Here is a 12,271-nt window from a genome sequence, read left to right as displayed (position 1 = left end):
AGAGTGGTGGGTGCCTGGAACGCACTGCCAGGGGTGGTGGTGGAGGCAGATACAATAGCGGCGATTAAGAAACTCTTCAATATGCACATGAATATGCAGAGAATGGAGGGAAATGGACCATGTGCATGCAGAAGGGATTAGTTTAATTAGGCATCATTAGCTTAATTAGTTCAGCACAACATCATGGGCCCAAGAGCCTGTTCCTTTGCTGTACTGTTCTATGTTCTAACCATTGGTCCTTATAACCATTTACTTCAGGTTTTAAAGATTTCTGGGCAATAAAAACACAGGTAGGTCGAAATTCCAATAGGTTATAGCCTTAATTCATGCAATTTATAAAATTGATTGCACAATTCATATAACACAGAGCATTATAGCTCAAGTGTGATTAAATAACTTTTAATTCGATTAAGACACTGGGCTCTGTTAGCTGAAGAAGCGTTGGCTTCAGAGTAATATTTTTTTTCTTGCTTACCACCCATTACACCTCTGCTCGTTGAGGTGCTCCTCCACTCCTGTTTGTTTCTGCAAGTCTTTCACTGATTTCCCATCTGGGCCCTAGGTTTGTTTTCCATTAGCTTGTTTATGCATGTTTTTAGGTGTTGCTTATTACGATTCTAGTGATGGAACCAGCCTCCATCCAAAGCACCTGGCCAATCCATCTCCAACAGCCCCTGGTAATGATGGTGCTCAAATCCTCTTGGCTACACTGTGTAAGTAGGTCTTGGTTTGAGATTATCCTGGATCAAAAGGTTTTGGAGGGTTTTTGTAAGGCAGATTGTGTGAAATGAAGCTAAAAACAAACGGCTGGAGGAACTCAGTGAAGGAGCAGCATCCTTGGAAGGAAAGGAATTGTGGACATTTCAGGTTGAGATCCTGCATCAGGACTCGACCTGAAATGCCGACGATTCCTTTCCTTCCACAGATGCTGCTTGACCCACTAATTTCTCCAGCAGTTTACTTATTGCTCCAGATTCTGGCATCTGCAGTCTCTTGCGCCTGTGTGCAGTGGAGGTTGTTTGGGCACGTCAGACCCTGTTGTTCCATAGCACCACCAAGAGGTCTTGAAAGTATGCAGCTCTGGTAAACATTGAGTTTAGTTTGAGTGACATATTTTGCTGATTTTTGGATGATATTTAAATTATTGAAGACATTCCTGGCTTTGTTGCCTCTGTTCCAGATGCCCTGCTTTGTTTCACCATCCTGGCTTAAGGAGCTGCCCAAGTACATGACTGTTAATGATAATATGATCCTCTATCCATAATGGGTGTTGGTGAGGCACAGCTGAAAATCGTGATATCTGTTTCATTGCAGTTAACTTTCAGTTCAATTTGTTAGTCAAATATATTAAGCTGGGTTGTTTGTCTTGCATGTGGTGTTGGGTAAGTGACAGGTGAGTGAGATCAAAGTCAAAGTCAAAATCGAGCAAGCATACTTGCACCAGTATCACAGGCACATAGCATCATAAGAGCAGCATTCACAAGAAAAAACATCAATTAAACATAAATTATACACAATTTTCACAAGAAAGAACACAATTAGAACAAAAAAAAGTTAGGATTAGGATCATGCCAGTTGGTTCAAGAACCAAATAGTTGACAGCAAATAGCTGTTCTTGAACCTAGTGGTGCGGGACTTCAGGCTTCTGTACCTCCTGGCCGATGGTAGCTGCGAGAAGATGGCATGGCCCAGATGGTGGGGATCTTTGATGACAGATGTTGCCAACTAGAGGCGATGCCTTATGTAGATACTCCCATGGGATGAGAAGGGTGTCCATCTGATGCCTCTTGGCAAACCTTCTGCTGTTTACTGCATTACCCAATCAATGGCCATATTGAGGAGAATTGCAAACTTGACCTACCCCCGACACACATCTGTCTTGGCTTCAAAGTTGGGCTCACATGATCAACAGTGCATGTAATGTTACAGCAAAGCTTTTGGTGATGTTGACTACATTTTCATCTTTCCTTGTGAAATAGAAGGGAACCATTTAGCTCATTGAGACTATGCCAGATCTCAGAGCACTCCCAGCAATCCCATTCCTCCATTTATTTTCCTGTAACCTATTCTCTCTCACATGCCCGACAACTCCACCCTGCCACCCACCTACTTTGGAAACAACTTACACTAGCTAATTAATCGATCAATCAGCATGTCTTTGGGGTGTGGGAGGAAACCAGAGCACTCAGGTGAAGCTCACACAATCCTAGGGAAAACATGCAAACTCCATACAGACAGTGCCGGAGGTAAGAATCGAACCTAGGAGCTCTGAGATAATGGCACTACCTTCAGTGCAATTTGGCCACTCTCACAAGATGGATTCCATTTGCCCACAGCTTGTCCTGTGAATGCTGTCAAAAGCCTTCTGAAAGTCTGTGGTTTATGTTGAGTTGCCTTTGCCATTTTCAGCATTTTTCCATCATGTTTCGTAAAGAACTAGTCAGTGCATCCAGTCTTTCTGAAAACCAGCTTGTTCCTTTCTGAGAATATCAACTGGCTCCGGCCTTTAACCTCACACAAACCTCCCAAGGCACATGCGTGTTATTAAAGTCATTGCATGTTCCCTTCTTCACTATCTTCACCGTAACCCTGTTGATTCACTGAGCTGGGACTTATTCTCTTTCCCAGGCTGATAAGAATCGGAATGTCAGGACAGCTGCTGTGAACTGCGGATTTATTTTTGACTACCCTGCATTCAGGTTCTCCTGGGCAGACACTTCCCTATTTTTGAGAATTTGAAGGCTTGAAGGATCTCTTGCTTTTTTGTAGTCTGTGTTGATGACAAGATCTTCTTCTGCTCCTGAATGTTTATTTCTTGTTCAACAATTCTTTGATGTGCTCTTTCCAGCACAATTCTTGATGTTTTCCTGTTGGCCAGGGGGTGGCCTTGTTTTTCCTCTGATTTGCACATTTCTTGATGTCTGCCATTTGTCACTGATAAGTTGCATCATTTTCCAGACAGTTGCTATTTGTCACAAGCAGTTGCATCCTCTGCTTGTGTCACCAGGTTATCAATATATTGATGTTTGTCTGGTCTTATAAGGCATTTGACCTCCCAATGTGCCTCACTGTGTTGCTTTTGATTTTTGTCCTTTAACCTCTGGGACTATTTCCTTCAGGGACATCCGGTGTCCATGGTGTTCCATGCGCTCGATGTACACTGGGGAGTGTTGTAGAACAGAGGGACCTAGGAGTACATAGTTCACCGAAAGTGGCGTCACAGGGTGGTGAAGAAGGCTTTTGGCACGCTGCTCTTCATCAGTCAGGGCATTGAGTATAGAAGTTGGGATATCATGTTGCAGTTGTATAAGATATTGGTGAGGCTGCCTTTAGAATATTGTGTTCAGTTTTGGTCACCCTGCTATAGGAAAGATGCAATTAAGTTGGAAGGAGTGCAGAGGAGATTTACAAGGATGTTGCCGGAACTTGAGGGACTGAGTTATGGAGAGAGGTTGAGCAGGTTAGCAGTTATTTCACTGGAGTGTAGGAGAATAAGGGGTGATCTTATAGAGGTGTATAAAATCATGAGGGGCACAGGTAGGTGAATGCACACTGTCTTTTTCCCAGGGTTGGGGCATCAAGAACTAGAGGGCAGAGGTTTAAGATGAGAGGGGAGAGATTTAATAGGAACCTGAGGGGCAACTTTTCCACCCAGAGAGTGGTCAACATATGGAATGAGCTGCCAGAGGAAGTGGTTGAGGCAGGTACATTAACAACATTTAAAAGGTACTTCGGCATCTACATGGCTAGGAAAGGTTTAGAGGGGTATGGGCCAAACGTGGGCAAATGGTACGAGCTTAGATGGGAATCTTGCTTGGCATGGACCAGATGGGCCAAAGGGCCTGTTTCCATGCTGTATGATTTGATGTAACCCACTCCTTTCTTTTCTTCTGCTTATAGTCTATGCAAGTTTCACTGCTCTGTGTATTGATTGTTGCCATTTTGTCCCACTCCTTGTTCATCTCCTCATCAACGTTACCCTCCTTTGCATCAAGACTTGCAAGTGCCTGGAAACTATTCTTTAACAGTGGAATGAAGGCTTTCGATACTTCAGAGGACTTAAGCTTCATCATCTTCTTGTTTGGCAGACCTGCATCTCTCAGATTTAGCCCAATGGAAGTGGTCACAAGGTGGTGGTTGCTGCCAATATCTGCTCATTTTTACATCTGTCAGTGAGCATTCCATCTGCTAATGACCTTACGGTCATCTGGAGGACACTACATTGACATGAGAATTTTATGATGTTCAAATCTTTTCTCACCGATGACTGGATCGTTCATGTTGCAGAGATCAGTAAGTCTCTCTCTGTTTTCATTCATGGTGCCACACCCATGTTTTACACAGAACATAGAACAGTATAGCACAGGAACAGGCCCTTCGGCCCACTAATTAATCTGGTAATTAAATGTTTAACTAAGCAAATCCCTTCTGCCTACACAATATCTATATCACTCCAATCCCTGCACATTCATGTGCCTATATAAAAATCTCTTAAACACCTCTATCATATTTACCTCCACCACCATCCCTGGCAGTACATTCCAGGCACCCATCATTCTCTGTGTAAAAAAACTTGCCCGGCACATCTCCTTTGAACTTACCGTTTCTCACCTTAAATGCATGCCCTCTTGTATTAGACATTTTGACCCTGGGAAAAAGATACCAGCTGTCTGCTCTATCTATGCCTCACATGATCTTATAAACCTCTATCAGGTCTCCCCTCAGCCTCTGGCGCTCCAGTGAAAACAACCCAAGTTTGTCCAAACTCTCCTAAAAGCACATACCCTCTATTTCAGGCAGCATCCTGGTAAACCTCTTCTGCACCCTCTCCAAAGCCTCCACATCCTTCCTACAATGGGGCGACCAGAAATAAATGCAATACTCCAGATATGGCCTAACCAGAGTTTTATAAAGCTGCAACATAACTTCCCGACTCTTGAACTCAATCCCTCAACTAATAAAGGCAAGCATGCCATACGCCTTCTTTACCACCCTATCGACCTGTGCAGCCACTTTCAGGGAGCTATGGACTTGGGCCCCAAGGTCCCTTTGTACATCAACTCTGTTAAGGGTCTTGTACTGTCCCTTTACATTTGATCTCCCAAAGTGCCACACTTCACATTTGGCCGGGGTTGAACTCCATCTGCCATTTCTCTGCCGATATCTGCAACTGATCTATATCCTGGTATCTTTTGACAATCTTCGACACTATCCACAACACCAGCAATCTTTGTATCATCTGCAAACTTACTAACCCACCCATTCTACTTTTTCATCAGTCATCTATACTGTATATATCACAAGCAGCAGAGGTCCCTGAAGAGCACCACTAGTGATGGACCTTCAGCCAGAATAAGTCCCATTGAACAACACCCTCTGTTTTCTATGGGCAAGCCAATTCTGAATCCAAACGGCCAAGTCACTGTGAATTCCTTGTGTCTTAATCTTCTGGATGAATTTCCCATGAAGGACTTTGTCAAATGCCATACTAAAATCCATGTAAACAACATCCACAGCTCTTCCTTCATCAATCACCTTCATCGCCTCCTTGAAAAACTCACTCAAGTTAGTAAGACACAACATGCCCAACACAAGGCCATGCTGACTGTCCCTAATTAGGCTATGGTTTTCCAAATGCTCATAAATCCTATACCTAAGAATCCTCTCGAATAGCTTTCCTACCACTGACATGAGACTCACCGGTTTCCAGGATTATCCTTATTTCCCTTCTTGAATAATGGAACAACATTAGCTACTCGCCAGTCCTCTGGGACCTTGCCTGTGGCTAGGGAGGACACGAGGATCTTGACTAAGGCCCCAGCAATCTCATCTCTTGCCTCTCTAAATAACCTGGGGTATATCCCATCAGGCCCTGGGGACATCCACCTTAATGTTCTTTAAGAGACCCAACACTACTTCCTTCTTTATCTCAAAATGCCCTAGTGTATTAGCACACTCCACACTTCCCCTATTACTCTGTCATCATTTGTGTTGTCCTTACTGACCTTGGCATTCCAGTCTCCTATAACGATAGTTAGGTCATGGTGCATTCCCCTCTCTAACTCCACCTGTAGTGAGATGTAGAATTTGTAGTCTTTCATTGTTGTCATTTGTCAGAATATAGAATTAGGATGATGTTGTCTTTCCCTTTCGGTCTGGCTCCCATAACTCTGCAGCAGATGGGCTTCCACTCGAGCAGGGATAATTATCGATCTACTTCCTTCTTCAAAAGAAAGCCAACAACCTTGTGGTTTTGTCCTTCAACCCAGCCAGAGCTTCCCTTGACGCTGTTACTAATTCTCCTCCCTCCCACCCATGTATCCTCACTGACATCCAAAATGCATAAACTGTAATGTCTCATCTGAGTTGCGACCTCAGCTAGCTTTCCTGTTTTGCACATTGTCGGTATGTTCCAAATGAAACAATTTTGCACTTTTGTCTTTGTGTTGTGTACTTCACTCTTCATGCCAGTGGCTTCCTTTCAGCTTTCCTGAACGACATCATACCGAGTAGTGGCTGATTTTTCCATTGCTGTTTCTGCAACACATTTGTCTTTTATAGGAAAGCCTTGTCCCTAACCCTCAGCCTGGGGGATCAAGATGTCTCTTTTGTCTGGATCCTCCTCAGACCAAACTGATATTACGGAACCTGGCAGGATAGACTCTGGGGATCATTGGACCATGCAAGTTGTCCTGTCATAGCAAGGCACAGGTACCAGGGAGCTGTCAACAGTAAATATTTCTGTAAATAAACAGTAAATGAACGATAGTAATGCTCATGGTAAATAGGTTGAGCTGTAGTTGGTTTGAATGAAGGATATGTTTAACTTTGCATTGGAATAGGTTGGATAAGCTGGCAGTTCATTGACGGACTTCAAGTCGCAGCCCGTCCCTCATCGTCCGCACTGAGCTGCGCCTGGCGGACGGCATCGGTGGTGTACAGGCGGAAGTAGCTGTGCAGCGATGAAACGTTTCCCCGGCGCCCAAGCTTGGGTCTGACTTTCTGTGTCGGTGCCATGGACCTTCTGAGAGGGAGCAGGACGCTGAGGTTCGGGGTGCCGATGCTGGTGAGAGACCCTGAGGAAAGGGGTGGGGGTTGGGCATTGGGGAGGGGGTGGGACGAGGAGATAAAGGGCGTAGGGATTGAATGGGGAGGGAGGTGTGTGTGGGGAGGGGAGGGGAGGGGAGGGGAAGGGAAGGGAAGGGTGTGTGGATGGATGGATGTGGTGGGTGTAGAGGGGGTGTGTGGGTGGAGGGTGGGTGTGTGCGGAGGGCTCCACAGGGTGGTGTACGTGTGGAGGGATGTGTGTGTGGAGGGTTGTGGGGGCAAGTAGATGTAGGGGAAAGCAGGGGAGTTCTGTGAACTAGCTGAGGATAATGGGCTGATCGTAGGAGGGGGTGAGGTATGGGCCAGGGATAAGAGGAGGAAACACAACTTTGGATTTGTAGATAATGCCCATTGAAATAACTTTTTGTTATGAGGTACTGAGAAATAGAGTTTAAAGAGTTTAGTAGCTACAATGGAAGTGGGTGTACAAGTATAAAAGTAAAGTGAAACACGAATGAAATGTTGGGCTTTACCTCAGAGATTGAAATTCAAAATGTGATACAGACCCTTGATGTGACTCCATGTGGAATATTGTACCAAGTTGCATAAATGAATATCTCTTAAGGGGGTGCAGAAATATTTACTGTTCTCCATTTAATATTATTCAAGAGAGCAGTTTGTATAAACCTGGTGACCTAAACCTAAACGTGGTGGAATGGTCACCTAACAATTGTTTAGAATGAACAAGGGATTTGATTGCATCGGTGTAAAGAAAGTATCCTGTCTGTTGAGAGAACCCCAAACATTAATATTAGAGGGAGGAACATTTTCACATTGTAGTGGAATTCCTGGATTTGCCCTCCAAAAGCTTGTGGATGCATAAAAAACATCAGGAGATGGTGAAGCAGCCCCTTGAACTTGCTCTGCCATTCATGATTGATGTGATCTTGACCTCTGTTCTACTTTCCTGCCTGATCCCCAAGCTGAGTCAACTAAAATTTTCAGTATAGAAATGTAGATAATAAGAAATAGAGTTTATTTCTTAAACGTAAATGCTTATTTCATAAATGTAGTTTCTTTGCTGGGTGTGGCTATCAAGGAACATAAAACAAAAGTGAATAAATGTATGGGGGTACGGATTAAAGTGATTCAATTGGTGGGCCGAAGGGGCTAATGATATTCATAAACGCTTCTGTTTTCTTGATGCTCTTGTTTGCCTCTTCCTCCATTGTGCTGTGTGACTCTCTGCTAGCTGTTTATTCAGTCGCCTTGATCTCTCCCTCTGATTCCTCTACATTCTTCTGGTTCAATTATTGGCTGACATGTAAACCCACTTGACCTTAATTTCATCCGTGGTGTTGACTCTTGTGTGTGAAATGCCAAGGGCATTATTTTCTAATATGTGAGATCTTGTATTTCCAGCCTGTAAAATCTTCCTGATTTATCATATTTTTATTTTGTACTTGCTATAAATTCCCATGTCCATGCTGATAATGGAAATTTGTGTTGCTTTATAATCTCATGCCAACGATGGCATTGCAGCACCTGGTTTTCACGACATAAAATTCCTGCTATAGATAGTGGAATTTTGAAGTAAACAATGAAAATGCTGGTAATACTCAACAGGTCAGGCATCATCTATGGAAACAGAAACTGGGTGAAAAATTTCAGATTCACAACTTATGAGGTATGAATCTGAATAGTGTAGATGTGTCTTATTCTAGCTGGAGGTCTGTGACTTGTGGTGTTCTGTAGGGATCCGTACTGGGACCTCTGCTGTTTGTGATGTCTGTAATTGACTTGGATGAAAATGTCAATGGGTGGGTTAGTAAGTTTGCAGATGACACAAAGATTGGTGGTGTTGTGGATAGTGTTGAAGGGTGCCAAAGGGTACGGTGTGATGTAGATCAGTTATGGCACACATCAACTCCAACCTCCCAGAAAACATCCACCCTCTGCAATTCGCCTACTGCCAAAACAGGTTCATGGCGGATGCCATCTCCCTGGCCCTACACTCATCTCTGGAGCATCTGGACAGTAAAGACACCAACATTAAACTATTGTTTATTGACTACAGCTCCACCTTCAATACTATAATTCCAAGCAAACTCATCTCCAAACTCCTAGACCTGGGACTCAACACCTCCCTTTGCAACTGGATCCTTGACTTCCTGACCAACAGACCGCAATCAGCAAGGATAGGCAGCAACACCTCCAGCACGATTATTCTCAGTGCCTCAGCCCCCTGCTTTACTCCCTATGTGCTCACAACTGCGTGGCCAGATTCTGCTCTGATTCCATCTACAAGTTTGCAGGTGACACCATTGCAATGGGCTAAATCTCAAATAACAGTGTTGGAGTACAGGAAGGAGATAGGGAGCCTAGTGGCATGGTGTCATGACAACAACCTTTCCCTCAATGTCAGCAAAATAAAAGAGAATGTCATTGACTTCAGGAAGGGGTAGTTGCACAACCTCCTGTTTAAATCAACGGTGCTGAGATCAAGAGGGTTGAGACCATCAAGTTCCTCAGAGTGAACAACACCAATAGCCTGTCCTGGTCCAACCATGCAGATGCTGTGGCCAAGAAGGTGCACCAGCACCTCTACTTCCTCAGGAGGCTAAAGAAAATTGGCATGTCCCCTTTGACACTCATCAATTTTTATGGAGCACCTTAGAAAATACCTTATCTGGATGCATTATGGCTTGGTATGGCAACTGCTCTGCCTGAGACTGCAAGAAACTGCAGAGAGTTCTGGGCACAGCTCAGCACATCATGGAAACCAACCTCCCCTCCATGGACTCTGCCTACACTTCCCGCTGCCTTGGTAAAGCAGCCAGCATAATCAAAGCACCCACCCACCTTGGATGTTCTCTCTTCTCCCCCCACCCCTTCCATCAGGCAGAAGATACAAAAGCCTGAAAGCAATACCATCAGGCTCAAGAACAGCTTCTATCCTGCTGTTATAATGGTCCCTGAGTATAAAAAGATGGACTCTTGACCTCAATCTACCTTGTTATGGCCTTGCACCTTATTGTCGGCCAGCACTGCACTTTCTCTGTAACTGTAACACTTTATTCTGCATTCAGTTATTGTTTTCCCTTGTACGACTTTAATGTACTAATGTGATGAAGTGACCTGCATGGATGGCATGCAAAACAAAGTTTTTCACTGTACCTTGGTACATGTGACAATAATAAACTAATTTACCAGTTGCAGATGTGGGTGGAGAAATGGGAGATGGAATTTAATCCAGGCAAGTGTGATGTGTTGCACCTTTGGGAGATCAAATGTAAGGGGAAAGTACACAGTTAGTGGTAGGACCCTTAACAGTGTTGATGTACAGAGGGATCTTTGGGTCCAAGTCTACATCTCCCTGAAAGTGGCCGCACAAGTCGATAGAGTGGTTAAAAAAAAAGTGCATGGCATTGAATTCAAGAGTCAGAAAGTTGTGTTGCAGCTTTATAAAAATCTGGTTAGGCTGCATCTGGACTATTGCATTCAATTCTGGTTGCCCCTTTATGAGAAGAATGTGGAGGCTTTGGAGAGGGTGAAGAAGAGGTTTACCAGGATGCTGCCTGGATTAGAAGGCATGTGCTATAAGGAGAGATTGGAAAAGTAGGGTTGCTTTTTCTGCAGAGGCTGAGGGGAAACCTGATGGAAGTTTATAAAATTATGAGAGGCAAAGATAGAGTAGACAGCCAGTATCTTTTTTACAGAGTCTAATACCAGAGGGTATGCATTTAAGGCGAGAGGTTAAAGTTAAAAGATGTGCAGTGCAAGTTTTTTTACACAGAGAATGGTGGGTATCTGGAATGCGCTGCCAGGAGTGGTGGTGGAGACAGATACAAAAGAGGCGTTTAAGAGGCTCTTAGGTAGGCACATGAATATGCAGAGAATGGAGGGATATGGACCATGAGCAGGCAAAAGGGATTAGGTGTCTTCAGCTTAATTAGTTCGGCATAACATCGTGGGCTGAAGGGCCTGTTCCTGTGCTATACTGTTTTAAATTGCCCTTTAACTGAGTGCTTTGTCAGAGCATTTCAGAAGGCAGTTAATAGTAGCTTATTTTTTACATCCTTTTAACAAAGAAGGAAGCTTTTTTCCCCACTGAGGCAATGCTGGCTCTCGGATTATTTCCATCCATCCCATCTGCCCACTTATTTCCTGTAACTTGCAAGCTCTCCTATCTCCCAATCCTCCTGCCACCTACGTACGATAAGGAGTAAGTTACAGTGACCGATTAACCCACTGGCACATTGTTGGGATGTGGGAAGAAACTGGAGCACTTGGGGTAAAACCCACACATTCACAGAGGCCATGCCCTGGCCCTACAGTCAACACTGGAGCATCTGGACAGTAAAGACACTTACGTTAGACTATTGTTTATTGTCTACAGCTCTGCCTCAAGTTTCTGCTCTAACTCCATCTACAAGTTTGCAGATGATACCACCGTTGTAGGCCATATCTCAAACAGCGATGAGGTGGAATACAGAAAGGAGATAGAGAGCTTAGTGGAATGGTGTCATGACAACAACCTTTCCCTCAATGTCAACAAAACTAAAGAGCTGGTCATTGACTTCAGGAAAGGGGGCAGTGTACATCCACCTGTCTACATCAATGGTGCTGAGGTTGAGAGTTTCAAGTTCCTGGGAGTGAACATCACCAACATCCTGTCCTGGTCAAATCATGTAGATGCCACAGCCAAGAAAGCTCACCAGCACCTCTACTTCCTCAGGAGGCTAAAGAAATTTGGTTTGTCCTCTTTGACTCTCACCAACTTTTATCGATGCACCATAGAAAGCATCCTATCTGGATGCATCATGGCTTGGTACGGCAACTGCTCTGCCCAGGACCGCACCCACCCAGGGTATTCTCTCTTCTCTCCTTTTCCATTGGGTAGAAGATACACGACCCTGAGGGCACGTACCACCAGACTTAAGGACAGCTTCTACCCCACTGTGATAAGACTATTGAACGGTTCCTTTACAATGAGATGGACTATGACTTCACGATCTACCTTGTTGTGACCTTGCACCTTATTACACTGCACTTTCTCTCTAGCTGTGACACTTTACTCTACTGTTATTGTTTTTACCTGTACTACATCAATGCACTCTGTACTAACTCAATGTAACTGCACTGTGTAATGAATTGACCTGTACGATCGGTATGCAAGACAAGTTTTTTACTGTACTTCGGTGCAAGTGACAATAATAAACCA

At 44.2% G+C, this 12,271-nt stretch overlaps 1 protein-coding gene across 2 annotated transcripts in view; it reads left to right on the top strand.

Moving 5' to 3' along the window:
* Window positions 1-6,926: 6,926 nt before the first annotated feature.
* LOC127574088 (cytochrome c oxidase assembly protein COX16 homolog, mitochondrial) overlaps window positions 6,927-12,271 on the top strand; it is a 55,534-nt gene continuing 50,189 nt past the window's right edge. For both annotated transcript variants that reach the window (XM_052022764.1, XM_052022757.1), the window contains exon 1: window positions 6,927-7,066. In XM_052022764.1, the coding sequence (XP_051878724.1) occupies window positions 7,016-7,066 (51 nt within the window). In that variant the 5' untranslated portion in view covers window positions 6,927-7,015. The remainder of the gene's footprint in view (window positions 7,067-12,271) is intronic.

The sequence above is a fragment of the Pristis pectinata genome, chromosome 1, assembly GCF_009764475.1.
Source record: "Pristis pectinata isolate sPriPec2 chromosome 1, sPriPec2.1.pri, whole genome shotgun sequence".
Lineage (NCBI taxonomy): Eukaryota > Metazoa > Chordata > Chondrichthyes > Rhinopristiformes > Pristidae > Pristis > Pristis pectinata.
The sequence above is the reverse complement of the archived record's forward strand: the minus strand, read 5'-3'. Positions and strand labels throughout refer to the sequence as shown.